Source organism: Scyliorhinus torazame, chromosome 17 (assembly GCF_047496885.1).
Source record: "Scyliorhinus torazame isolate Kashiwa2021f chromosome 17, sScyTor2.1, whole genome shotgun sequence".
NCBI classification, from domain to species: Eukaryota; Metazoa; Chordata; class Chondrichthyes; order Carcharhiniformes; family Scyliorhinidae; genus Scyliorhinus; species Scyliorhinus torazame.
The window spans coordinates 4,202,608-4,226,598 of NC_092723.1; the positions used below are offsets into that span (position 1 = coordinate 4,202,608).

General features: G+C 46.0%; 1 protein-coding gene across 1 annotated transcript; it reads left to right on the plus strand.

Moving 5' to 3' along the window:
* The first annotated feature begins 1,206 nt into the window (after nt 1–1,206).
* LOC140393651 (acidic mammalian chitinase-like) lies at nt 1,207–23,991 on the plus strand. Its single transcript, XM_072479931.1, has 10 exons — nt 1,207–1,362; nt 2,657–2,713; nt 3,153–3,303; nt 7,061–7,185; nt 12,733–12,859; nt 12,976–13,158; nt 14,346–14,462; nt 19,188–19,326; nt 21,510–21,752; nt 23,820–23,991. Exons 1-9 carry the CDS (start codon nt 1,286–1,288, stop codon nt 21,740–21,742), a joined length of 1,209 nt encoding a protein of 402 aa, XP_072336032.1. The 5' UTR covers nt 1,207–1,285; the 3' UTR covers nt 21,743–21,752; nt 23,820–23,991.

Sequence of the window (23,991 nt, forward strand, 5' to 3'; positions counted from 1 at the left end):
GGATAATTGTGCGATGACTTATTATGTTTTTGTCAGACCATTGGACTGCTAATATTCACATCAATTACAGCGCGCAGCATTTGAAATTTATGGAATTGTTAATATCATTCTAACATTTTCAGGTGCATTTCAAAAATGTTCTGTCTGCAGGGTTTAATCTTGTTGCCTTCTGAAACATGATTGATCTATAAGATTTTCTGTTATTTGTCATTTAAATTGTTTTGCATCAATAATTTGCGTGTTTTGGACAGGCAGAGTGACTGGGCACATGTATGGCAGATGCAGTATAATGTGGATAAGTGTGAGGTTACCCACTCGGTAGCAAAAATAGGAAGGCAGATTATTAATTTAATGAGTGTAAATTGAGAGAGGTGGATACTCAGCGAGACCTTGGTGTCCTCGTGCATCAGTCAGTCGCTGTAAGTAAGCGCGCAGGTACAGCGGGCAGTAAAGAAGGCAAATGGTATTTTGGCTTATATAGAATCATAGAATATCTACAGTGCAGAAGGAGGCCATTCGGCCCATTGGGTCTGCACTGGTCCTCTGAAAAAGCATCCTAACCCAGAGAGACATGGAGAAAATGTGCAGGCTCCACACAGTCAACCAAGGTCAGAATTGAACCTGGGTCCCTGGCATGGGAAGCAGCAGTGTCACCTGCTGCCACCTTGCCACCCCATAGCGAGAGGATTTGAGCAGAGGATTAGGGGTGTGTTATTGCAATTGTATAGGGTGTTGGTGAGGCCACACCTGGAGTATCGTGTCATTATGATTCATCTCAAACTGATTGTGGGGAAAACAATCTGACAGGACAGAGGCAGAGGAGGGGAGGGTGTTGATGATGTAGAGCCGGCTGTTATCAATTCACATGGAGATCCTGACCCCATGTCTGTCGATGATGTTACTAAAGGGCAGCAAATGGCTGAGGAAAAGAGTTTGATCAAGGATCGATTCTTAATGTTTCTATTCAATCATCATTATGAACCCTAAACCTTTCAGCACATTTTGCTGTGAATTTTAACACGTATCCTATATTCTTTATTCCAGCGGTGGTCTTGTTGGCGTGCCTGGAACTGGGTGAGTCTTGGTGCTTTTTAAGCTATTTTTAATGATATGTAATGAGTAGAAGCTCAGTCCTGATTTTCCTTTCTCCTCACTCTCAGGCTCTGCCTCCAGACTGGTTTGTTATTTTACAAGCTGGGCTCAGTACAGACCTGGCGAGGGGAAGTTCAAGATCGATGATTTGGATCCTTGCTTGTGCACACATCTGATCTACGCTTTTGCTGGGATGAAGGACAATAAAATCACCAACTTAGATGCAAATGATCTGACTCTTTACCACTCATTCAACAATCTTAAGAACAAGTAGTATTTTTCTATTAGAATTGAAAATGTACCTGCAACGCTAAATATAGAATCATAGAATCACACAGAATCACAATGGTTCAGAAGGAAGCCATTTGGTCCATTGTGTCAGTATCAGCCCTCTGAAAGGGTACCTTACCTAGGGTCAGGCCCCCACCCTTTCCCCTTAACCCAGTAACCCCACGTAATCTAACCTTTTGGATACTAATGTGCAATTGATCATGGCCAATTCTCCTTATCTGCACATCTTTGGACTGTGGGAGGAACCCGGAGCACCCGGAGGAAACCCACGCAGACACGGGGAGAAAGTGCAAACTCCACACAGACAGTCACCCGAGGCCAGAATTGAACCCGGGTCCCTGGAGTTGTGAGGCGGTCGTGCTAACCCAGTTAACGTCCTTTTTATGTTCCGTTGAACATTGAAAAATGATGCCCAATGTTATGTAAATAAAAGATGACTGACCCAGTCAGGGAGGTGATTCCTGGGTGAAATTGAGTTTTGTTGATTTGTGTCCCATTGGCAGAGATGAGTCGATGCCCAGTGGGTCTGACAATGTCTGACGCTATCATGATGTCACCGTGTTGTCCCATATTTACAGAAAATACATTTTATATTCATTCAATATTGTAAAATTCCATTTGCTAACCGATCAACTGGAGAATTTATTTTAATTAGTGTCAGCTAGATTGTACTTGCCACATGTGCGGAATATTGCCTGAATCTCAGAGAATGCTGGTGCACAGGCTGCCACATGTGTGTCATGCAAGGTGCTGTGTACACACACGTGTGTGCAGAAACACTGGGCTGTGAGGGAGTTGGAATTTCCACTCTGTTCAACAACTCGGAGTGATTGAGATACCAACAAGCACCAATCAATGAGTGTTAAATATTTTCACTAAATTGACACCACTCCCCATTATTGAAGCCCAATAGTGAGTGTTGTTAAACTCCTTGGGTATTTGAGCTTTGCTACATTTTGTTCAGAGGCAGTGGCATTGCTCCACAAGAGCTTCTATAACATTTGCCCAAGTATAATAACAGCTGGCAACAGACGCTGCCATTAATAGCAATGTCCATATCCCCTCTTTAACCCAATGTCCCCTTCCCTGGCGCACAGCATGAGAAATGTATTTTCTGCACTAAAGTATTTCAGTTCAATTAAAGTTTAGCACCAAAATGAGGAAGCAGTAACAGATTAGGACAATAATGATTTTTAGTGGTTCCTGTTGTGTGAAAAACGCATTTGCTTGTGTTCCGTATTATAAAAGAACAATTTGTTAATTTGTTCAACAGAAATCAAAACCTTAAAACGCTCCTGTCCATTGGAGGCTGGGACTTTGGAACTCAGAAGTAAGATTAAAATGTTTTATTATAGTGTTGGGCGAAACGTGCTTTTTCCCCCCATTTCCCAGAATGTAAATCACGCTAAGGTTAAAGAGATAGATTTGGAAATGATAACCAGGTAGTTTTAGATAAATATAAAGATTGTTTGGTAATGAACATTCTGTGGCTATGTTCATCTGTCTGTAAAACATTATTCAAACATTATTTATCAGATGATATTTGACTGTAACAAATGCATCATTTTTACAAAGCCATAATTTAGGTTTATACACCCAGTGAAGATTGATCCAATGGAATATCGAGAGCAGCAACAATACATCACCATATCACAGCTGATTAGAATTGATTTCCATGTATACTTTGAAATTGTAAAAAATACAAGTGATAATTCCTGCAATCAAAATACACCAGTGCTGACCTTGTTTAACATTATCCTCTCCTCTAGGTTCTCCGCCATGGTTTCCACAAAAGAAAATCGCCAAACTTTCATAACATCTGTGATTAGCTTTCTGCGCAATTACGGGTTTGATGGTTTGGATATTGACTGGGAATACCCTAGGGCAGGAAACAAACACCTCTTCACCGTGTTAGCACAGGTAGGACCAAACATATTTAACAGGATGCTTAGTCTCGTAGCTAGAATAAAGCACCTTTCAAACCTGTTAGCCAAGTGAAATTTCCTTCCAAGATCCTCACTAAGGACACGGAACATAGGAACAGGCACAAGTCATTGAGCTCTTAGCCTGTTTCACTGTTCAATGAGATCATGGCTGATCTGAGACCTAACCAATTGTTCTTACAGAGAAAGGCAGTTTGAAAAGAACATTTCTCGGAATTTGTGGAAGGTGAAATGAAACTGTTGTGGATTCATGTTAGCTCTTAGTTGGAACAAGGTCACGTTAAGAGTATGGTCACATGACGTATTGCTGATGTCATTGACCATTTGCGCGGGCAAACGGGCAACCTATCCCAACAGCCGGTAGAGTAAACACCTTTCCAATAAAGGGCTTGCGGTTTGTAACTTTGTGGTCGGCAAGCCTATCCTTTAAAGATGCCACAAAGAAAAGTGGCGACGAGGAGATCGGAACCACGCTGACAGGCTCCTGGAGAGGAAAAAAATAATATAGAAAAATCGTTGATCCGAGCACAGACATCCGAAAAGGACGAAGAAGCTAAAAACTTTGCTACATCAAAGCTGGTGATGGAGGGGTGCCAAATAGCGGTAGAAACCATCAAAGAATCCAAAATGTAAACATAGACTTTGGAGGAAACAACATCAAAAAGAAACTCGGTATGTGCTCTGTCCAGAAAGATCTGGAACAGTGCAGGGAGCGCAGTGAGTAGCAAGTACCCTGCAACAATAGTGTAGAACTGGGGGTTCGTGCTAAAAGCCTCATGGCTCGCCTCAAAAAATGAAAATAAAATGAAAATCGCTTATTGTCACAAGTAGGCTTCAAATGAAGTTACTGTGAAAAGCCCCTAGTCGCCACATTCCGGCGCCTGTTCGGGGAGGCTGTTACGGGAAGGTCTCGCAAGCCATTAGAGTCGGTGGGTGGTTAGGGACCGGGTATGGTAGTACCCTGGCATTCCCTCTAGGACATGGACATCCTGGCACTGGGTGGCTCTGTCAGGATGCTAGAGCACTTCCAGAGTCCCTGGGTGGCAGCACCAACGTACCTGGGTGCCTGGTTTGCACTGCAGGTACGTTGGGGCCCGGGGGAAAGGGGGGGGGCGGAGGGGGGTCATGCCCATGAGAGAGGGGTTGGGGGGAGGGGATGTGAAGGGACAAAAACTGTTTGGGAGGTGCGAAGGGAGGTTCCTGAAAGCAGGGGTTTTGAAAGGTGGGAGGTGTAGAGATCAGGGCAGCCGTTCAAAATGGTGCTCAGGTCTGGCAGGTGTCAGTCCTGTTGGCGAGTTCTGCTCCCTGGTGTAGGAAAACTTTTGAAGTGTGGCCTCGATGGGGAGAAGCTCCCCAAGGCCCCAAAAGAACCATTGAATAGCGGTGTCAGTCTCAACACTGCAGCCGCTGAGAAATAGCCAACCAAACAAACCCAAAACCGCACTTGGGAATTTTTGGGGTGACTCACGCCTATCTTAGTTACTGGAAAGAAATTAAAATGAAATGAGATGAAAATTGCTTATTGTCACAAATAGGCTTGAAATGAAGTTACTGTGAAAAGCCCCTAGTCGCCACATTCCAGCGCCTGTTCGGGGAGGCTGGTACGGGAATTGAACCATGTTGCTGGCCTGCCTTGGTCTGCTTTCAAAGCCAGCGATTTAGCCCTGTGCTAAACTAGCCCCATGGCTAAGAGCATCTTCAAATTGTAGATGCTCCACTCCAGAGACTAGAAGATTACGGACTCTGAGTACAGAAGCACAAATGTGAATTCTTCAAATATTCTACTGAATACCTGGGGCACGTCATAAATGCAAAAGAACTGCACAAATCACCTTCAAAAGTAAAAACTATAACTGAGGCATCTGCACCTCAAAACATAAATCAACTTTGATCATCGTTGGGCTGATTAATCTTTAATAGAAGATTTGTCCCTAATCTCAAATCTTGACACAACTTGTTGTGTCAAAACAGGAAATGAGATTCTGTGGATCCATGCTCAAAGGTCTTCCTGCCAGCTGAGGAGGCACTTTGATCCAAAGTTACCCTTGTAACTGGCTTAAGGCTCATCACCTCATGGGGTGGGGCAATGGTTTCCCACATAATGCCCAAGGTGAAGAGAAGCCAATTGCGTTTGGATCAAGATCCTTGAACAAAGCAGAAATGAACTATCCACAGATAGAGAAGGAAGCTCTCGGCATCATTTTCCAAACGTTTTTACCAATACCTATACTAACGGATCATCAACCACTGATAATACTTGGGCTGCACACCGGAATTCCATCTGTAATAGTGAGCTCGATGCAGAGAGGGGCATTGCTGTTGTCAACACAGATATACACAATAAAATATCATCAATCAAATATCCATGGGAAAGCTGATGGACTCTCCTGATTACCTAACAAGTCGTCAATTAATAGTTCGAGTGGTAATATTTTTTATTTCAAAGAAGTTTACAACAATCCTGTAACTGCAGGACAAGTTAAGACGTATCCCAGAAATAATCCACTACTGACAGATATTATGGACATGGTGCATTGTGGCAAAACTGCAGGAGCAAAATCAGAGTAGGAGACAGATGTTACCCGAAGACCCAAACTATCCAATATGAAGACTACAGCCTCGGAGAGAATAATAGAATGACTGGGTGACAATTTTGCAAGATTTGGTTACCCTGAACAACTTGTTCGCGACTATGGGCCAGAGTTCATCTCGCAAAAATTCGCAAATTATCTAAAGGAGAATGGAATCCAACACATCCTGCAATAATGGGCTAACTTATTGACTGTTTTGTTCACTAATTGTTCATATTGTAAATTTTGATTGTTGACATTACATTGTGTTTTATTGCAGGAACCTCTAATGTAAAGGGGAAGGAAAGTGTTATGTATTCATGTTTGTTCCTAGTTCGAACAGGGTCACTTTAAGAGCCTGGTCATGTGACGTATAGATGATGTCATGGGCCTTTTGCACGGGCAAACGAGGAGTCCACCCTTTTAAAAAAATAAATTTAGAGTTGCCAATTATGCCTTTTCCAAGTACGGGGCAATTTAGTGTGGCCAATCCAGCTAACCTGCACATCTTTCGGTTGTGGGGGTGAAACCCACGCAAACACGGGGAGAATGTGCGAACTCCACACGGAGAGTGACACAGGGCCGGGATTTGAACCCGGGTCCTCAGCGCCGTGAGGCAGCAATGCTAACCACTGTGCCACGTGCCACCCCCACGAGCAGTCTACCCTAACTGCTGGAAGAATAAACACCTTTCCAACAAAACTCCTGTTTGTTTGCAACTTTATGGTCTGCCAGACTAACCTTTAAAAATAACAGAGGAATATTTAATATCAAAAGATGAATTTACAGAAGAAAATAACTTAATGGCTTCCTCATTCAGCACAGCCCTGGTTACTGTGCAATAGCAGCTATTGATCCAGGTTCCATTTAACCCTGGTCCTACCTCTGACTATATTTAAGATGTGGAGATGCCGGCGTTGGACTGGGGTGGGCCCAGTAAGAAGTCTTACAACACCAGGTTGCATTGCTCCTTCATCAGGTCATTCCAAATAAACCTGTTGGACTTTATCCTGGTGTTGGAAGACTTCTTATTATATTTTAAGAAGAATTCAACATTTATCATTGGTACATTTTGTGAAGCAGAACAACTCTTTAGTCTGTGTTTGAACCCCATTTGGGGAATATCTGTTGTTAAGAGAATTGTGATTAATTTTTAATTTCTAGGAAATGGTGGCAGCTTTTGAAGTTGAGGCGAAAAGTTCAGGACAACCCCGAATGCTGCTCTCAGCTGCTGTTGCTGCTGGAATGGGTATCGTTGAAGGGAGTTATGAGGTTGCTGAACTTGGAAAGTAAGTATCGATGTTAGTCACACAGACAGAATATAGGGCAGATGAAGAGAGAGGTTCAATTGATGTTCTCGAGTCTGAGCTCTGTTTCTTGTTTGGTTTTGGATTTAATATTTTGTTTATTGACTGGGAATGCCCCGGTTAAGCTGTATTCAGAAGCTGGGGTTTTGGATTTAATAGTTTGTTTAGTGACTGGAAATGCCTCGGTTAAGCTGTATTCAGAAGCTGGGGTTTTGGATTTAATAGTTTGTTTAGTGACTGGGAATGCCCCGGTTAAGCTGTATTCAGAAGCTGGGGTTTTGGATTTAATATTTTGTTTATTGACTGGGAATGCCCCGGTTAAGCTGTATTCAGAAGCTGGGGTTTTGGATTTAATAGTTTGTTTAGTGACTGGGAATGCCTCGGTTAAGCTGTATTCAGAAGCTGGGGTTTTGGATTTAATAGTTTGTTTAGTGACTGGGAATGCCCCGGTTAAGCTGTATTCAGAAGCTGGGGTTTTGGATTTAATAGTTTGTTTAGTGACTGGGAATGCCCCGGTTAAGCTGTATTCAGAAGCTGGGGTTTTGGATTTAATAGTTTGTTTAGTGACTGGGAATGCCCCGGTTAAGCTGTATTCAGAAGCTGGGGTTTTGGATTTAATAGTTTGTTTAGTGACTGGGAATGCCCCGGTTAAGCTGTATTCAGAAGCTGGGTGATGCTGAGCAAGCTGGACAAATGCTCCTTTTTTTCAATGAAGGGTAAAATATGAAAAGCAGGGGAACAACAGGAAAACACATTTGAATTATGTGCCGCCTTTCCCAGCTACAGAGCATTCCAAAGATATTCACAGTCAATAAAGTATCTTGGAGTTCTGTCGACACAACTGCACCAACTAATAATCTCACACCAAAGCCCCAAAAACAGCAGGGAGATGACGACCAGATATTCAGAAATGTTTCTTATGGTTTTCATTGAGAGAACAATGTCACTCAGGAAACAAGGAGAACATTTTACTTTTCGAAAGAAGATATTTTTGTGTTAGAAAACAAGTGTCCATGCATTTCGAATCCCCCTCTTCAATGATCTTGTCGTCTGTCACTCCTTGACCCCAGAAGGTAGAATCTCTTCTCTCATCAGTTGGCTTGTGATGTAAAAATGACAGATTCTGTTGCATTTTGCTCTGTGGAGAATATATTTCCTACGTCCATTCTGCTCCCTGCTGCATTCCGGAGACCTGGAAGCAGTGGGGACAGTGTAATAGAGGGGCACGTGGTTGACCCCGAGTGTCAATGGTTTCCAGAATGATTCTCTTTAGGGTTGACAATGGGTGAATGAGTCTGTTTAGGAATCTAAACAAAGCTCTTGTTTGTATCAGATAAGCGTGGCCATTTCAAAGTTCGCAGCTTGGGCAGGGTTCGGCTGTTAGAACATGGAACATAGAATATAGAACATTACAGCGCAGTACAGGCCCTTTGGCCCTCGATGTTGCGCCGACCTGTGAAACCACTCTAAAGCCCATCTACACTATTCCCTTATCGTCCATATGTCTATCCAATGACCATTTGAATGCACTTAGTGTTGGCGAGTCCACAACTGTTGCAGGCAGGGCATTCCACGCCCTTACTACTCTCTGAGTAAAGAACCTACCTCTGACATCTGTCTTATATCTATCACCCCTCAATTTAAAGCTATGTCCCCTTGTGCTAGACATCACCATCCGAGGAAAAAGGCTCTCACTGTCCACCCTATCCAATCCTCTGATCATCTTGTATGCCTCAATTAAGTCACCTCTTAACCTTCTTCTCTCTAACGAATCCCTCAAATCCCTCAGCCTTTCCTCATAAGATCTTCCCTCCATACCAGGCAAAATTCTGGTAAATCTCCTCTGCACCCTTTCCAATGCGTCCACATCCTTCCTATAATGCGGCGACCAGAATTGCACGCAATACTCCAAATGCGGCCGCACCAGAGTTTTGTACAGCTGCAACATGACCTCATGGCTCCGAAACTCAATCCCTCTACCAATAAAAGCTAACACACCGTACGCCTTCTGAACAACCCTCTCAACCTGAGTGGCAACTTTCAGGGATCTAAGTACATGGACACCGAGATCTCTCTGCTCATCCACACTGCCTAGAATCTTACCATTAGCCCAGTACTCTGTCTTCCTGTTATTCCTTCCAAAATGAATCACCTCACACTTTTCTGCATTAAACTCCATTTGCCACCTCTCAGCCCAGCACTGCAGCTTATCTATGTCCCTCTGTAACTTGTAACATCCTACCGCACTGTCCACAACTCCACCGACTTTAGTGTCATCTGCAAATTTACTCACCCATCCTTCTACACCCTCCTCCAGGTCATTTATAAAAATGACAAACAGCAGTGGCCCCAAAACAGATCCTTGTGGTACACCACTAGTAACTGGACTCCAGTCTGAACATTTCCCATCAACCACCACCCTTTGTCTTCTTCCAGGTAGCCAATTTCTGATCTAAACTGCTAAATCACCCTGAATCCCATGCTTGCGTATTTTCTGCAGTAGCCTACCATGGGGAACCTTATCAAACGCTTTACTGAAATCCATATATACCACATCAACTGCTTTACCCTCATCCACCTGTTTGGTCACCTTCTCAAAGAACTCAATAAGGTTTGTGAGGCACGACCTACCCTTCACAAAACCGTGTTGACTATGTCTAATCAGATTATTCCTTTCCAGATGATTATACACCCTATCTCTTATGAACCTTTCCAAGATTTTGCCGACAACAGAAGTAAGGCTCACTGGTCTATAGTTACCGGGGTTGTCTCTACTCCCCTTCTTGAACAAGGGGACAACATTTGCTATCCTCCAGTCTTCTGGCACTATTCCTGTTGACAAAGATGACTTAAAGATCAAAGCCAAAGGCTCAGCAATCTCCTCCCTAGATTCCCAGAGAATCCTAGGATAAATCCCATCCGGCCCAGGGGACTTATCTATTTTCACCCTTTCCAGAATTGTTAACGCCTCCTCCTTATGAAACTCAAGCCCTTCTAGTCTAGTAGCCTGAATCTCAGCATTCTCCTCGACAACATTGTCTTTTTCCTGTGTGAATACTGATGAAAAATATTCATTTAGCACCTCTCCTATGTCCTCGGACTCCAAGCACAACTTCCCACTACTGTCCTTGACTGGCCCTACTCTTACCCTAATTATTCTTTTATTCCTGACATATCTATAGAAAGCTTTAGGGTTATCCTTGATCCTACCTACCAAAGACATCTCATGTCCCCTCCTGGCTCTTCTTAGCTCTCTCTTTAGGTCCTTCCTAGCTAACTTGTAATTCTCGAGCGCCCTGACTGAACCTTCATGGCTCATCTTTACATAAGCCTCCATCTTCCTCTTGACAAGTGTTTCAACTGCCTTAGTAAACCACTTGCTCGACCACTTCCTCCCTGCTTGACAGGTACATACTTATCAAGGACACGCAGTAGCTGTTCCTTGAACAAGCTCCACATTTCCATTGCGCCCATCCCCTGCAGTTTTCCTCTCCATCTGATGCATCCTAAGTCTTGCCTCATCGCATCATAATTGCCTTTCCCCCAGATATAACTCTTGCCCTGCGGTATATACCTCTCCCTTTCCATCACTAAAGTAAACGTAATCGAATTGTGGTCACTATCACTAAAGTGCTCACCTACCTCCAAATCTAACACCTGTCCTGGTTCATTACCCAGTACCAAATCCAGTACAGCCTCGCCTCTCGTTGGCCTATCTACACACTGTGTCAGGAAACCCTCCTGCACACATTGGCCAAAAACGGACCCATCTAAAGTACTCGAACTATAGCGTTTCCAGTCAATATTTGGAAAGTTAAAGTCCCCCATAACAACTACCCTGTTGCTTTTGCTCCTATCCAGAAGCATCTTTGCAATCCTTTCCTCTACATCTCTGGAACTTTTTGGAGGCCCAATGAAAACCCCTAACAGGGTGACCTCTCCTTTCCTGTTTCTAACCTCAGCCCATACTACCTCAATTGACGAGTCCTCATCAAACGTCCTTTCTGCCACCGTAATACTGTCCTTGACTAACAATGCCACCCCTCCCCCTCTTTTACCACCTTCCCTGAGCTTACTGAAATATCTAAACCCCGGCACCTGCAACAACCATTCCTGTCCCTGCTCTATCCATGTCTCCGAAATGGCCACAACATCGAAGTCCCAGGTACCAACCCATGCCGCAAGTTCACCCACCTTATTCCGGATGCCCCTGGCATTGAAGAAGACACACTTTAAACCACCTTCCTGCCTGCCGGTACACTCCTGCAACTTTAGTGTCCAGGACCTTTCATTAGTCTCCGATTTTTCAGAATAAACTGGCTTCTAAAAGAGCTTGACATGTTTGAATGCACTCGAGAAACACAGAAAGGCCTTCGCACTGGCTCACTCGTGGCCCTGAGTCAGACCATTGCGCTCTCAAGCCACAGCACATTGTATTAGTTAACACTCAGTTCCATACTGAGGGAGGGCAGCATTGCCGTCTCTCGGATGTGATGTTGAAGTGAAGTCCTGGGGCGAAATTCTCCGGAAACGGCGCGATGTCCACCGACTGGCGCCCAAAACGGCGCCAATCAGACAGGCATCGCACCGCCCCAAAGGTGCGGAATGCTCCACATCTTTGGGGGCCGAGCCCCAACATTGAGGGGCTAGGCTGACGCCGGAGGAATTTCCGCCCCGCCAGCTGGCGGAAACGGCCTTTGTTGCCCCGCCAGCTGGCGCGGAAATGACATCTCCGGGCGGCGCATGCGCGGGAGCGTCAGCGGCCGCTGACAGTTTCCCACGCATGCGCAGTGGAGGGAGTCTCTTCCACCTCCGTCATGGTGGAGACCGTGGCGGAGGCGGAAGGGAAAGTGTGCCCCCACGGCACAGGCCCGCCCGCGGATCGGTGGGCCCCGATCGTGGGCCAGGCCACCGTGGGGGCACCCCCCGGGGTCAGATCGCCTTGTGCCCTCCCCAGGACCCCGGAGCCCACCCACGTCGCCTTGTCCCGCCGGTAAGGTAGGTGATTTAAGTTACGCCGGCGGGACAGGCACTTTATTGGCGGGACTTCGGCCCATCCGGGCTGGAGAGTCGAGCGGGGGGGCCCACCAACCGGCGCGGCGCAATTCCCGCCCCCGCCGAATATCCGGTGCCGGAGACTTCGGCAACTGGCCGGGGTGGGATTCACGCCAGCCCCCGGCGATTCTCCGACCCGGCGGGGGGTCGGAGAACGTCACCCCTGATTCTTAACCAGATGAAAAAGGCACCAAGGTATTATTCAAGGAAGAGTTCTACCAGAGTTCTGCTGAACATTTTCCCACAGCCAATAGCATCAAATCAATCTCATTGGCCACTGATCTCAATGCGACACCGACAGTGAATATAATTCATCATCTGTGAACTGCTTTGGGACATACTGAGACCATAAAAGATCCTCGATAAATGCAAGGCCCTTTTGTATTTTCAATCGTTTTAATTGTCAGAGTTTGTTCGACAATTACCAGTTATTTTAGTGAAAAGGATATCTGTAACTCATCTCTTCTCACACAGATACTTGGACTTTTACAATGTGATGACCTACGATTTCTTTGGATCCGGGAATATTGTCACTGGAGAAAATAGCCCTCTTTATCCTCTTCCAAATGACAAATTATACTCCAACATCCACTTTAATGTGGTAAGTGTTCACGAAAATAGAATCGAATTATATTTATTATTTCCAATGGCTAACTGTCTTCCACATGATGTGTCAGAATGCCTTTCCAGCAGATACTTTCATGTTTTTTTCTGTAGGAATTTACAATGAATTACTGGAAAAGTCAGGGAGCTCCTGCAGAGAAACTGAATATTGGATTCGCTACATATGGCCATACCTTCAAACTGACCACATCCGAACATGGAATTGGAGCCCCATCTGGAGGTCCTGGACCAGCTGGGAAATACACCAGAGCAACTGGAACCTTGGCCTATTATGAGGTATTAAGACTGGTGCAGATCCTTTATTCCATGAAATGTTTTATTTGCAAAGACAAATTAACCAAGTATTGAGTTTTGCACCCCAACAAATCCAAACTTTACTGTGAGAAATGACCTCAATCATAGGAATGTCCTCAGGCAGATTAAGTAGCATGTTCAAACATATTTTTAAAACAAACGTTTACTGCCCTTGTCCAATTCAAGCAATAATAATAACAATATGATAATCGCTTATTGTCACAAGTATGCTTCAGTGAAGTTACTGTGAAAAGCCCCTAGTCCCCACATTCCGGCACTTGTTCGGAGAGGCCGGTACGGGAATTGAACCCAGGCTGCTGGCATTGTTCTGCATTGCAAGCCAGCTATTTAGCGCACTGTGCTAAACCAACCCCTAAAGTGATGATAGTTTCCCGAATGGCTCAGTGTTAAAACAGGCCGTGCATTCTGACATCCTTACCCAGGACACCTCTATCTGATCATCTGCCCCGTGTATGAAGGCCCCGCTGCCTCTGCCAGCTTCACAACACATGGCATCGCCCAGCTTAGCTACCAGGAGCTGAAACGTGTGACATCACACTCTGATGATCAGAGACACAATGTCACAGCCGCCATCAGCAGGAGGTGTTTGACTGTCTCACTCTGGCCATTGTTGTCAGTCTTGGGAAATACACATCGAGGTGAAGTGGAGAGTATAACATTTTACATCCTCAACCTCTCTCCCTGCAGAAACCACAGGTTTTTAGGTTCAAGTAGTAGAGGTAATCCTGAGTAGTGTGTGTGTGACTGCCTGTGCCTGATTTCCACATCGTTGGAAGGGTAAGGAAGCTTGTGTTGATGCTATTCCTCGAATCAATCTCTTTATCATGATCCTGAGTGATGTCCAGATCTTCTTTGTCTCCTGCAGTGCCTCAGATTGGAAACGTGCCACGTGGGGAATCAATGGTTATCTTGTAGTAAAGGATAATATTAACCATCATTTGCTATTTCTGAATAAGAACATTTGTTCAACAGCAATAAAGAACAGTGACCCAGTTTGAAGCTTGTAACTGAGAGAAAATGATAGTTGGATAAAAGATTAATGATACATGAATTGGAAATGCTTCTCAGTGTACATTGAGAGCATCGCAAATCGCTGATCATTTGTATCCACTGATGATTTGAATCCTAATGTCTCACTCTTCTCACAGATTTGCTTATTTTTGAAAACTGGCACTTCCGCATGGGATGCTCCACAGATGGTTCCATATGCTTATAATGCCAAAACCTGGATTGGATATGACAACGTGAAAAGCTTTGCAGCCAAGGTATCTTTGCTAAACCGATGTTTGATATTTTTTATTTTTTGGTTTGGTGCAATATTTGTTTTAATATACACCTAGCCTGTTACAATCCGCATTAGAATCTTGTTGGTATATCGATCAATTGAATAACTGGCACATTACACCATTATATACACACAATTGTTGGACTTTGCGTTATGGATGAGAAACGTCTTTGCTGGGTTTTGATCACCATTTTTATTTTTGGTGCAGTCTCTTCTGCAGGAGTGCTGGGGGAAATTCATACTTGGGCGAGATTCTCCGACCCCCTGCCGGGTCGGAGAATCGCCGGGGGCTGGCGTGAATCCCGCCCCCGCCGGTTGCCGAAGTCTCCGGCACCGGAGATTCGGCGGGGGCGGGAATCGCCTTGCTAAAATGCCTGTCCCGCCGGCGTAAATTAAACCACCTACCTTACCGGCGGGACAAGGCGGCGCGGGCGGGCTCCGGGTTCTGGGGGGGGCGCGGGGCGATCTGGCCCCGGGGGATGCCCCCATGGTGGCCTGGCCCGCGATCGGGGCCCACCGATCCGCGGGCGGGCCTGTGCCGTGGGGGCACGCTTTCCCTTCCGCCTTCGCCACGGTCTCCACCATGGCGGAGGCGGAAGAGACCCCCTCCACTGCGCATGCGCGGGAATGCCGTCAGCGGCCGCTGACGCTCCCGCGCATGCGCCGCCCGGAGATGTCATTTCCGCGCCAGCTGGTGGGGCACCAAAGGTCTTTTCCGCCAGCTGGCGGGGCGGAAATTCCTCCGGCACCAACCTAGCCCCTTAAGGTTGGGGCTCGGCCCCCAAAGATGCTGAGCATTCCGCACCATTGGGGTGGCACGATGCCTGACTGATTTGCGCCTTTTTGGGCGCCAGTCGGCGGACATCACGCCGTTTCCGGAGAATTTCGCCCCTTGTGTCAACTCACCTCTTTGCAGTAAGATGGCACTGCCTTCCACACCCAAACCACTCACTGCTTGAAAAAGGTTTTGCACAAATCACTTCTGCTTTTTTACAAATTATTTTAAACCCGTGACTTCTAAAGTTTGATCATTTCATGAACGGGTCGTTTCCCCCTCTATTCTGCCCAGATCCATCATGATTTTAAGTGCCTCAATATATTGTTCTCTTTTGGAGATATTTCCCTTCAGCATTCTTTTCTCAAAGTAAAACCCTTCCAACCTCTCCTTCAGATCTGAACTTCCTCTTTCCTGGAACCATTCTTGTTAATTGTTTCAGCATCCTCGAATGCCCACACGTCCTCCCTGAGGTATGGTGTCCAGAACTGAACTCAATATTCCAATTAAAGCGGAACTAGTGATTTATGCAAGTTCAGCAGCACCTTCTTGCTCCTGTAGTCTATCCCCTATTAATAAAGCCCAGGATACTGTGTGCGTTTCTCATCTCATCCACTCTCAACCTGTCCTACCACATTCAATGATTTGAGCACATGTACACTGCTGTCCCTCTTCCCCTGCAACCTTATCAAAGATGTATCCATCAATTTCTATTGAATTCCATGGGCGGGACTCTCCGATTGCCGACGCTGAAATCCCGTTCGGCGATCGGCCGGAGAATCACTTTAACGCTGGAATCGGAGGTGGCGCCGTTTCTACGATGCTCCGCCCCCTCAAAAACCATCGGGACGGACTCACGGCGTCATAATAGATAATAAAAGTAACCTTTTATTGTCACAAGTGTGAAGTTACTGTGAAAAGCCCTTAGTCGCCACATTGCGGTGCCTGTTCGGGTAAGCTGGTACGGGAATTGAACCCGCGCTGCTGGGTTTGTTCTGCATCAACAAACCAGCTGCCTAGCCCACTGATTTAAACCAGCCCTGAGGCCTCACCTGAGGCCCTCCCCCGATGCTGCGCCCCCGATGGGCCGAGTCCCTGACGGCGTGGAGCGCGCGTCCTCACAACGTTCGGAGACCTTGCGCGGTGGCTGTGGACTGTGTCCAGCTCCGCCACAGTCGGGGGAGAGCCACCTGCTGACAGGGGGTGACATGGGCGGGGGCGACTGGTGGGGGGTGGTCCGGGGGTGGCGAGGAGGGTCACAGGGGCACAGTTTTTGGCAGGCTGGGTCTGCTCCGGCCGGCACCATTTTGCACGGCGCATGTGCAGCAAATAATCCGGCCATTCTGTGGCCGTATCCGCAGGTAAAGCCGGGGGCTTTATGCTGTATGGCTGCTGGCTCCCCACCGGACGGAGGATCGGTGCGGAGACGGCGCCGCCTGGCTGGTCGAGACGGATCCTGCGGACATAGCCGCAGAATCGGAGAATCCAGCTCCATGATTTTCCCATGAAAACAAATTACTTCACATTTCTCTGCAGTGATTCCCACCTTCCATCTGTCTGTCCATCCCCCAACTTGCCTGTGGCCTTTTGGGCCTGAAATTGTGCCCTGGACACCATTAATATATATCAGGAAACAACTAAAGTCCCAACACAGACCCGGGGAAGCATAAGTTATATTTTTTTCAATATATAAAAGGTAAGAGAGAGGCAAAAATGGACATTGGACCACTGGACAATGTAGCTCTGGAGAAGTAATAATAGGAAACAAAGAAATGGCAGAGAAACTGAATAATTACTTTGCATCAGTCTTCACGGTGGAAGACACCAGTGGGATGCCAGAGCTCCAGGAGAACCAGGGGGCAGAGGTGAGTGTAGGGACCATTACTAAGGAGAAGGTTCTGGGGAAACAGAAAGGTCTGAAGGTGGATAAATCACCTGGACCGGATGGACTACATCCCAGGGTTCTAAAAGAGATAGCTGAGGAAACTGTGGAGGCATTAGTGATGATCTTTCAGGAATCACTGGAGGCAGGAAGGGCACCAGAGGACTGGAAAGTTTAAGAAGGGAGGGAGGCAGAAGACAGGAAATTATCGGCCGCTTTGACTTTCGGTCATTGGTAAGAATTTAGAGTCTGTTATTAAAGATGAGCTCACGGAGTACTTGGAAGTGCATGGTAAAATAGGACTGAGTCAGCACGGCTTTGTCAAAGGGAGGTTGTGTCTGACAAATCTGTTAGAGTCCTTTGAGGAGGTAAGAAGGAAGTTAGACAAAGGAGAACCAGTGGACGTGATATATTTAAATTTCCAGAAGGCCTTTGGCAAGGTGCCGGATAGGAGACTGTTAAATAAGTTAAGAGCCCATGGTGTTAAGAGTAAGATCCTGGCATGGATAGAGGATTGGCTGACTGGCAGAAGGCAGAGAGTAGGGATAAAGGGGTCTTTTTCAGGATGGCAGCCGGTGACTAGTGGTGGGATTTGAATCCAGGTCCCCAGACCATTACCCTGGGTCTCTGGATAACTAGTCCAGCGACAATGCCACTACACCACTGTCTCCCCTCAGATATTATGGGGGAGGCATGTTAGCATAGTTAGCACTGCTGCTTCATAGCTCCAGGGTCCCAGGTTCGATTCCCGGCTTGGGTCACTATCTGTGTGAAGTCTGCACGTTCTCCCCGTGTCTGCGTGGGTTTCCTCCGGGTGCTCCGGTTTCCTCCCATAGTCCAAAGATGTGGAGGTTGAGTGGATTGGCCATGCTAAATTGCACTTAGGGTTCAAAAAGGGTAGGTGGGGTTACTGGGTTACACGGCTAGGGTGCAGGTGTGGCCTTAAGTAGGGAGCTCCTTCCAAAGGACGGTGCAGACTTGATGTGCCTCAGGGGTCTGTGCTGGGACCACAACTTTTCACAATATACATTAATGATCTGGAAGAAGGAACTGAAGGCACTGTTGCTAAGTTTGCAGATGATACAAAGATCTGTAGAGGGACAGGTAGTATTGAGGAAGCAAGGGGGCTGCAGAAGGACTTGGACAGGCTAGGAGAGTGGGCAAAGAAGTAGCAAATGAAATACAATGTGGAAAAGTGTGAGGTGATGCACTTTGGAAGGAGGAATTTAGGCATAGACTATTTTCTAATTGGGGAAATGCTTAGGAAATCAGAACCACAGAGACACTTGGGAGTCCTTGTTCATGATTCTCTTAAGGGTAACGTGCAGGTTCAGTCGGCAGTTAAGAAGGCAAATGCAATGTTAGCATTCATGTCAAGAGGGCTGGAATACAAGACCAGGGATGTACTTCTGAGGCTGTAAAAGGCTCTGGTCAGACCCCATTTGGAGTATTGGGAGCAGTTTTGGGCCCCGTATCTAAGGAAGGATGTACTGGCCTTGGAAAGGGTCCAGAGGAGGTTCACAAGAATGATCCCTGGAATGAAGAACTTGTCGTATGAGGAAACGTTGAGGACTCTGGGTCTGTACTCGTTGGAGTTTAGAAGGATGAGGGGGGATCTTATTGAAACTTACAGGATACTGCGAGGCCTGGATAGAGTGGACGTGGAGAGGAAAAACTAGAACCAGAGGACACCATCTCAAGACTAAAGGGATTATCCTTTAAAACAGAGATGAGGAGGAATTTCTTCAGCCAGAGGGTGGTGAATCTGTGGAACTCTTTGCCGCAGAAGGCTGTGGAGGCCAAATCACTGAGTGTCTTTAAGACAGAGAGAGATAGGTTTTTTTAATAAGGGGATCCGGGGTTATGGGGAGAAGGCAGGAGAATGGGGATGAGGAAATATCAGCCATGATTGAATGGCGGAGCAGACTCGATGGACCGAGTGGCCTAATTCTGCTCCTATGTCTTATAGCCTTATGGTCTTATATTTGAGGTAAACGTTAATTGCAAGCAAGCGTTTTTGAATGAAAGCTGTGAACAATGTCTTTCAGGCGGAGTGGCTGACGAAGAACAACTTTGGAGGAGCTATGGTGTGGACCGTCGCCATGGATGATTTCTCTGGTTCTTTCTGCAACCAAGGGCCTTATCCTCTCATTAATGCGCTGCACACTGGACTTGGAATTTCTACAGGTAAATATCAGGATTCTTTATTCTTGGAGCTGATTAATCATTTCTGTCACAAAGTCAGCATGGACAGCAATTAATATTGAATACAATATAAGTGTTATCTTATTATAATATAATATTTGGGGTATTTAAATAATATTAATTTCAATATTGTGAGAAGCACAGAAATGTGACTAATTAAATATTTCCCAGCATCCACAAGCAGCAAGTTGCTAAAACCCCCGGGTGTGACACACAGTAGAATAGTGGTCCATGTTGTTAAGCAGGGTCAGCTGGTTCCTCTGTGTCCCAGTACTGAGTTGGTTAGAGCTCATAGTCAAGAGTTTAAATTTGAAAGGGAGTCTGTATAAACAGCACTGGCCATAATGCTAATACAAGGGATGATGCTACAATGGCGAGTAGTTGAGAGTGAGAATGTTTCTAGCTTCACACGTGTGTATATCTGTATATTGTTCAGTTAAATCTAATAAGCTGGTTTTTTTTAGACAATGCCAATGTCTCACCAGTCATTCCCCAACATACAAAACACACAACCCGTACGCCCACCCAACAACAGAGTTTGTTTATTTGTTCATGAGATGTGGGCGTTGCTGGCTGGGGCCCAGCATTTGTTGCCCATCCCTCAGGACATTGAAGAGTCAACCACACTGCTGTGGGTCTGGACTCAAATGCAGTCCAGACCAGGTAAGGGTGACAGATTCCCTTCCCTAATGGACATTAGTGAACCAGATGAATTTTTATGACAATTGACACTGGTTTCATGGTCCTCATTAGACATTTAATTCCAGGTTTTTGTTGTTGAATTCAAATTCTACCATCTGGCCTGGTGGGATTTGAATCCAGGTCCCCAGACCATTACCCTGGGTCTCTGGATAACTAGTCCAGCGACAATGCCACTACACCACTGTCTCCCCTCAGATATTATGGGGGAGGCATGTTAGCATAGTTAGCACTGCTGCTTCATAGCTCCAGGGTCCCAGGTTCGATTCCCGGCTTGGGTCACTATCTGTGTGAAGTCTGCACGTTCTCCCCGTGTCTGCGTGGGTTTCCTCTGGGTGCTCCGGTTTCCTCCCATAGTCCAAAGATGTGGAGGTTGAGTGGATTGGCCATGCTAAATTGCACTTAGGGTTCAAAAAGGGTAGGTGGGGTTACTGGGTTACACGGCTAGGGTGCAGGTGTGGCCTTAAGTAGGGAGCTCCTTCCAAAGGACGGTGCAGACTTGATGGGCCAAATGGCCTCCTTCTGCACTGTAAATTCCATGATTCTATGATTAAAAACTTGGTCAAGTAAGAAGTAGACTCAGGGAGAAAATAAAAGACCCTGGGCTAACTAGATGCTTCTTTATGGCTCATTGGGCCTGGTCCACAGAAGCTGCTGGTTTATCAGGTTTCCTTTATCTGGAGATTGCGGTTTTTATTCCAAATTGTCCATTTCGAACCTCTGATTTGCAGCAATAAGGTCTTTTGCTGGGTTTTTGAAATGACAAATAACTCAGTTTAATGAGAGAGTTTTCAGAATAAAGACATAGGTGATGACTGTTGGCCCTGACAGTCTCTCTTTAACTGTTCAAAATCCAATATCTGATCACCCAAGAGCTGAACCTCACTCTGAGGTCTCCATGTCTCCATGTGTTCTTACAAATGAAACACAGGAGCTGCTGTCAGCCCGCACCCTCTGCCAAGGAAAAGTGGCCTTTTCAAAAAAGCCTAATCTACATGAATGTCTGGCTGATGACATTAAAAATCAATATTTTGCATGAGGCATCTTCATTAAAATATTAACAGGTAAGTGAAGAATCTGCATTCGCTGCTACATCCAGTCTGCATTGATAGCTAAATAATTCGAAGATGTGCTTTGCATTATTGTGTGTTTTAAAAAGATAACAGATTGTAATACAAATTTATCAAGTTTAATAATATTTTGTACGACTTGCCTTAAAATAAAACAATAATCAAATCACAATTCAAGATTTGTCTCCATCAATTAGACTCCAGACACAGTTACAAGATTTCCTCAGTCTCTCTTATTCAACTGGATTTCCAAACAGCTCCTTCCTGATACTGGAATGAATTGACGTCTACCTGAGGGGTTTTAGTGTCCCAGAGCCGTTGACTTCACAATGTTTATCTTTGTTTGCGACCGATTTTGAATCAGGCAATGAAAGAGTGAATTTTATTTCCTTCCAGGTTGTGTTCCATCTAAAACAACGCTGAAGCCAGCTGTCCCTCCGACTCAGTCCCCTGGTGGTGGTGGAGGTGGCGGTAGTGGTTTCTGTGCTGGCAAATCTAATGGTATCTACGCTGATCCAAAGGACAAGAGCAAATTTTATCAATGTGACGATGGAGTGACCTACCTGAAGAATTGTGTCTCTGGACTCGTCTTTGATCCTTCCTGTAATTGTTGCAACTGGCCTCAATGAGAAACCAGAGGTAGGCTTTGCTGGCTCAGAATCACAGAATTGTTCTGATGTAGAAGGAGGGCATTTGTCCCATCATTTCAGCACAGCTCTCGAAACGAGCATCGTGGCCTACTGCCATTCCCCTGTCTTTTCCCTCAACCCCTGCACATTGTGTCTACATTCTTTCAATGATGGCACAGTGGTTAGCACTGCTGCCTGACAGTGCCAGGGACCCGGGTTCAATTCGGGTCTTGGGTGACTCTCTGTGTGTTTGTGCTTTCTACCCGTGTGTGTGTGGGTTTCCCCCGGGTGCTCCACATTCCTCCCACAGTCCAAACATGTGCAGGGTAGGTGGACTGGCCATGCTAAAGTGCCCCTTAATGTCCAATGTGCATGTTAGGTGGGGTTATGAGGTTTCGAGGAGAGGGTGGGTGAGTGGGCCGAGGTTGGGTGCTCTTTCAGAGGTTCGGTGCCGACTTGATGGGCCGAATGGCCTCCTTCTGCACTGTAGGAATTTTATCTCATACCCTCTTGAATGCCTCTATTGAATCTGCCACCAACACAATCCCAGGCAGTGCATTCCAGACCTGAGCCACTCCTTGTGTGAAAATGTTTGTTCTCAAATCACATGTGCTTCTTTTGCAAATTCTTTAACTCTGTGTGGCACCCAGAACGGTGCACAATATTCCAGCTGAAATCTAACTCGTGTCTTGTATAGTTTCAGCATAACATTCTTGGTCTTGTACTCTACATCATTATTAATAATGCCCAGAATATTATATACTTTATTTCCTGCTTTCTGCACCAGCCCTGCCACCCAGGTCCCTCTGCTCCGGCACCCCTTTAAGAATTTGACTCCTGATTTTATATTGTATTCCATGTTCTTCCTACAAAATGCATCACCTCACAATTCTCCACATTGAACATCATCTTCCACCTATCTGTCCACTCCACTAAGTTGTCTATGTCCTTCTCACAGTTTACAATGCTTCCAGGTTTTGTATCATCCACAAACTTTTAAATTGTCTCCTGCACACCAAGATCTCGATCATTAACAGAAATCAGGTAAAGCAAGGGTCCCAATACCAACTCCTCAGGAACTCCACAACAAATCTTCCTCCAGCCTGAAAATGATCCATTGACCATTACTCTCTCCTTCCTATTATTCAACCAGTTTGGTATCCACATTGCTGCTGTCTCTTTATTCTATGAACTATAACTTTTCTCACAAGTCTGTTGTGTGGCACTGTATCAAATGCCTTTTGAATGTCCATGTACATCACATCAATAGCATTACCCTCATCGACCCTTTCTGCTAACTCCTCAAAAAACTCCAGCAAGTTAGTTAAACATGGGTCGTGTTGCGTTCTATTGGATCCGTGTGAGTCGGTTAGGAAACGAGAGCCCGAAATTGGGATCCGTGCCGACCCACTCCCGCCTAGTCACGGTGAAGTTCCAATTAACACCAATTAAGGGCACTTTCTTTATCATTAACAGCCCAGACACCCTTTCTAACGGCCTCCCGAGAGCTGACCGGCTCCCCAGCGGGAGGTCAGGCAGGCACCCTTTCTAACGGCCTCCCGAGAGCTGACCGGCTCCCCAGCGGGAGGTCAGGCAGGCACCCTTTCGCACACCTATGTATAAAAGAGAAGTTAGTTAGAAGGCTGTTGAGGGGATCGGAGGAGGGGAGTAGCCATCTTCTAAATTGGGCATGTAGCCTGGGGGCACTGGATCTGCTGCCCAGTGTTCGGGGGAGTGAGGGCGGGGGCTTGGGGGGGGTGGCGTTGGGGGGCGGGGATGTGGGGAGTGGGGGTGGTGGGGTGGGGTGGGGGGGTGCGCTTGTAGGGGGGGGGCTGCTCAGCAGGGCTGGGTGCCATCGGTGGGGGGGGGGGGGGGGGGGTCACTCCTGGTCTGGGAGAGGGGTTGGGGTCCAGCACTCACGGTTCCTGTAGGCCACACTCCGGATTGTATATACACATTCTACACAATTATAGCTTTTAATATCCCAATATATCAGTTGATTACATTTATGCTCCTGATGTGATATTGAAACTTACTGTTGAATAAGAGAACACTAAAATCCACTTTCTCTTTCCAGCCGCCATCAATCTTGGTCGGGCACCAGTGAAACTGTAACTGGTTTCAGTTTAATTACTGAAGTGACTACTTTGTGGGTGAAGACCATTAATGCCCCACATCGAATTTGTCTCAACTGAAGATATACATTGTAGTTTAAACAGCAAAATAAAATCATTGATGCATTAAGAAAA

Coding starts and splice junctions, on each gene's coding strand:
- LOC140393651 (XM_072479931.1), top strand. CDS start 1,286: ATGAAGGACAATAAAATCACCAACTTAGATGCAAATGATCTGACTCTT. Junction 12,860..12,975: donor CCAACATCCACTTTAATGTG/GTAAGTGTTCAC, acceptor TTTTTTCTGTAG/GAATTTACAATGAATTACTG. Junction 14,463..19,187: donor TGAAAAGCTTTGCAGCCAAG/GTATCTTTGCTA, acceptor AATGTCTTTCAG/GCGGAGTGGCTGACGAAGAA.